We start from the raw sequence: 4,873 nt of genomic DNA, 5'->3' as shown, positions 1-4,873 counted from the left end.
TCGGGCAGACGTGGCCGTGCGTGGGAGGTGCCCGGTGCTACGTGCGCCTTTCTGAGGAGGTACAGCTGGCGGGTCATCGGGCGGGTGTTTGGCTGTCATGAGGGGCCGCCTTCGTTCGGCGTGAGGCGAGCCGAGGGCCCGCTTCCTGTCGCTTCGGGGCACGCACCCATCCGCCTCCCCTGCCCGTCGCACCGCCCCGATGCGAGTGCTCAGAGGCCTCGGACTGGTCGCCGCCGCCGCGGACACCAGGCATTTGTCAGCTCAAGTAACTGGCAGCAGTGACAGTAGCTTTGCTGTAAAAATTGGTTTTGAAAGCGTTTCAAAGCTGTCTCTCTGTTTTTGTGGGTCTCTTCTGTGTGTTTATGTGTAACTTAAAAATACTGTAAGCTGTACTCTTGCTTCTGTTCCTTTTCTTTTGGCTCTGGGAGGCATTGTGCAACACCAGCTGAAAGAGTTCCTTACCCTTCATATGCCTAAAGGTAGGAGATGGCTGCATACTTGAAAAAGCCCTTCAAAGACAGCCTGAGTGGCATAAAAGAACGAATGAAAGAGAGAAGAAATCAGAAATGGATACGGTTGGGTAAAACTAGCCAGACCTCCACTGTAAGGTGCAAAATACCAGGTAAGAGGCTTAAATATCTTTAAAGTTTTCATATAGATATCTTGGTTTTTTTTAACCAAGTTAAAATACTCACTGTTCTGTTGCAGCCAACCACTCCAAGCAAATAAAGAGCCTCCAAGCAAACAACAAAGCTCTAGCTCAGGCTTTGCAAGAAGAAAAGGTCCAACGGAGGGATGCTGAGGCTACTGTTCTTTATTTAACCAAAACCTGTCAAGACCTGAGGCTTCAGATATTTGACTTGGAAAGAAAACTAAGGTGCAAGCAAGAAGGACTTGTTGAGGTATTTCTAATAACAACTTTATGATTTAATGTAGCTGGCAATCAGAATCTGCACTAATCCACTAATATTTTTTAGGATCTTAAAAGTTTCATGAAAAATTAGCTCAGTAGGTGGGACAATTGTTTTTTTCTTTTTTTTACCTAATCTGGTCATTAACTTTTTTTTTTCCCCTCTGTCTATTCGTTCTTCTTATAACTATCTTCTTTGAATTGTTGTTGCAGTTGGTGGTTCCTGACGCAGGCATCTTGAGGATTTGGTTATCTTATAATACCAATAAGAAGTTATTGTATTGGTAATTGATATTAGAGTATGACAGTAACTGGTATCATTTGTCCCTTAGAATCGACTGTCAGCCTTGAATGAGATAATTTCACAGGTTTCTCAGAACTTACTGGACTCAATTGATCTTCTTGGCCCAGTGAAGGATTTGTGTTCCATTGCTGTAGTAAGTACCTTTCCTCTTGAGTGGCAAGATTTCTGTTACTTCTGACCCTCACTCCTTCAAGCACAGACACACATAGTTTTTGAGATCTGAGACATAGTCTGGAGGCATGAGTAATCCCACAGTTCCCAGTATGGGAACACGGAGTCAGTGCTTAGAGGATGTGTAGCAGGTTCCTAGTGGAAGTGAGGCTCTGCTCTGAGGCAGTAGGGACACCCTGGTTTATTATGGTTTTGTGCCTTGTTCCCTCTACCATCCTCATGGCTCCTTCCCCTGTCCACTGTCTGTGATTGGGCTGGTGCTGAATGTGGGAACTTGCAGGACCCGAGTACGTGAGATCCTGCAGTGCTTTGTGTTAGCCAGCCACAAAGAAAAGAGTCAAGGGCCTCTTTGGCCCCTCTGTGGGTAACTTGGCTGTTGTCTAAAACTTGCATGTGGTGCAAGCTTGTTTCAGCTGCTCAGTCACAGTACAACTTATTTTCTTGACAGAATCAGAGACCCATTCCTGCAGCTCTCAAAAGTAGCTCCAGTGTCGTAGAACAAATACATTCTGTGTAAGTATCTTTTGTTAATAGCTATTTATACCTTAATATCCTGTTACAGTAAGCTTAATTTTCTGCCTGCGAAAGGCAAAGATATCCAATGTAATTAAGTAGTTCATTGTCTTAAAATGTATCACTAGTTAGTAAATACTGCCTTTGTTTTTTTTTCTAGAGGCTCTCTGCAGTATGCTGGTCGAGTACCTCAGAGCAGGGTGGGGGCTGATGATGACAGAAATGAGCTGGCTCACACTGTAGTTGACATCTGCGAGGAATCTGACAAAGATCTTTCCTTGCTCACAGTAGTTCCAGATAAAGGTAATGAAATCAGTTATATGTTGCTCTATTCTGAGTTGAGGGAGAGAAAAAAGAAAAAAAACCACACATGTGAGTGTAAGTTTGTGAATGGAGCTACTGCTTTTGAAATAACTGTCAAGTAATTTTGCACTTTTGATAATAAGTTTAGGTATTCATGTTGACAACTGATAACCTTTTTGAATGACGATGCCTAGCAAAACAGGAAGAATTTGAAAACACTTTGGCTTCTATATACCTGTGTTCTAACTTGCTCATTTACCAAAAGGTTCTACAGAGTAAAGCTGTCTTTAGTCAAGTATTACCACTTACGAAATCAAAAACTGTTAAAGCAAGGTACTCAGAAAAGTAAGTTATTGTAGATAACCTTTTTTCCTTAAAGGAAAATCCTGGTGTAGTATACCTAACTGCTTTCTGTCTGGAAGCTCTATGAAACAGGTTTTGTCTTGATTGCAGAATACTGATTTATAGAAATCTGTGCAGAAAATTCTTAGAATAGTCTTAATTTTCTACAGGTTCGTAATTTGCACAAAACTTTAACAGGTTTTTACTATTTAGATTTAATACGACTTTTTCCCTTCACTTACAAGGACAAACATCTGATTTTCATCTGGACAGCATGGGGTCAGAGCTGGAAAGTGTTTCTTTGAGTGGAAGTGATGGATTTGGTCATGTGTTACCAAAATGTGTGTCCACCAGGCGTCGCTATTCAAAGATGAGAAATCACGAACTTGGCATTGGTGTCTTGGACTACTCTGAAGCACCTGATTCAATAGAAGAGCTTTCTCAACAGGATGAAATTAGACTTGAAGAAAGTCTACAGAAGTGTACCGTAGAGAACATAAATTCAGATATTTCTCAGTTGAACAAGGTAGGCTTGCAGGTGGTGGAGGGGCAGATAGATTCTGAAACTGCACAATTCAAGTTAAGCAGTGACTCTGATCTTAAACGTGAGTGTAAAAGCAAAGAAGACTTTCAAATAAGGAAAGAAAAGCATCGGAAGAGAAAACTGCAGCGGCCTAAAAATACTTCCAAACAAAGACCAAAACAAAAACAGGATAAAGAGGTTTCTACAGAAAAGCTGGATTTCTTGGGTGGCTTCAGCGATGCTTACAACTTTAATTTTGAAGAGCGTGTCCATCTTACACCTTTTCGACAAAATAAGGTGAATGACACAAATACTAGTGTGGATGACAAGGACTCCTTATCTGAAACTAGTACTATGAAGTCAAGTGATGTTGAGGAAGATTCAGATGACAGCCTCTATGAGCCTTACAAGAGTAAATCGAAAAAGAAAAGTTCCGCGGACAAGAAAGATCCATCACCAGTCTGTGCAAGGCCAAGGTCCAAAAGATGTCTGTCTCAGCATGAGGAGAAACTCCATAACGACACAGAGACTGAAAGCAGTAAATCAAGTGACAAGTCTGTTAGTAAGTGTAGAAAGTGTTCTGTGTTTTTGTTTCCTTGGGAGATAACATTGTTTAATGGACTTAGGCTGGTTTATTTTTATGGTTTTTAATAGAAATGTTATAAATACCATTAGATCACTTTTTTCCTTAGCAGAAATTGTAATTAGAGATATGCTTTAAGAAATTGGTGGACACTGAATACTGTATTTTAGATATATTTAATGATGTATTTCGTGCTGAGGACAGAGAAAAGTATAAATTGATAAGGGGAATAAGACATCAGACTTTGCTTGGCACAGCTTAGTGTTAATTTATTTTTCCAAATTGAAATTCTTAATACTGATTCTGTTACGTATTCTTAAGTGGAAAGGTAAACTAGTTATAGCAGAGAGTTACTTCACACCTAGTAAGTTAATTGACATTCTTTTTAAAGCTTGCTTGCCTGAATTGTCTGAAGTGTGCCACGTTTCTTCCCAGGGCAGCCTTCTGAGCCATCTCATCGTCTGTGTGATGTCACCAACACCATTTCATTGCTCCCCAGTGGTGGGCATGCCAATACAGCCCCGGGAGGTGAAGGACCCCGGTCTCCAAAACGCAAGCGAAGCTGCACTCTTACTGTGAGCTATAAAGAACCAAGTATTGCAGGGTACGTGTCTTACTTGCTGGTGTCATAAAATTTTCATGATATTCCATCAAATGGAGGATTTGAGGGGATTATTTTAATATTGGAAGTAAGATCTTAAAACATCCAACGGGGGTCTGATGTTAGTAATACAAAATAGTTCATGTGAAATTGAACTTACTAGCTGAAAGTTAATGTATTAATTGACAAAACTCAGTTTTGCCTTTCTTTTTTAACACAGGAAACTCCGGAGAGGAGATCCATTTACAGACACACATTTTCTGAATTCTCCAATTTTCAAGCAGAAAAAAACTGCTAAATGCCATTCTGTTAAGAAAGAAGCTTTATCAAAATATAATGAGAAATTTGTTGGTTGTTGCTGAGATTTCCAGTCACAGCAGCAGAGCCATGCTTGCTCCATGGAGAAAGGTAATCTTTCGTCCTGGAAAGCAGTCGCACAATACCTTACACAAATATGCAAGTTTTTCTAAGAGTCCAATATTAAGGGGTTTTGTTTTTAATCTGGTGACTTGTTTATAATGATGTAGGAGACACAAGACTTCTTTTATAACTAAGGTGATTTTATTCAAACTCTTCTGAGAGGGGGCACATTATAGAACATTATAGAACTGAGTATCAGGAAC

The 4,873-nt window shown here is 40.3% G+C and overlaps 1 protein-coding gene across 1 annotated transcript; it reads left to right on the top strand.

Annotated features, from left to right (window-relative positions):
• Positions 1–486: 486 nt before the first annotated feature.
• SGOL1 (shugoshin-like 1 (S. pombe)) lies at positions 487–4,612 on the top strand. Its single transcript, XM_008941843.1, has 9 exons — positions 487–622; positions 709–902; positions 1,243–1,347; positions 1,834–1,898; positions 1,948–1,988; positions 2,085–2,201; positions 2,789–3,628; positions 4,085–4,253; positions 4,471–4,612. The coding sequence occupies exons 1-9, from the start codon at positions 487–489 to the stop codon at positions 4,610–4,612; spliced, it is 1,809 nt and encodes a 602-aa protein (XP_008940091.1).
• The last annotated feature ends 261 nt before the right edge of the window (positions 4,613–4,873 follow it).

This window comes from Merops nubicus, unplaced genomic scaffold (assembly GCF_000691845.1).
Source record: "Merops nubicus isolate BGI_N331 unplaced genomic scaffold, ASM69184v1 scaffold21266, whole genome shotgun sequence".
NCBI classification, from domain to species: Eukaryota; Metazoa; Chordata; class Aves; order Coraciiformes; family Meropidae; genus Merops; species Merops nubicus.
The sequence above is the reverse complement of the archived record's forward strand: the minus strand, read 5'-3'. Positions and strand labels throughout refer to the sequence as shown.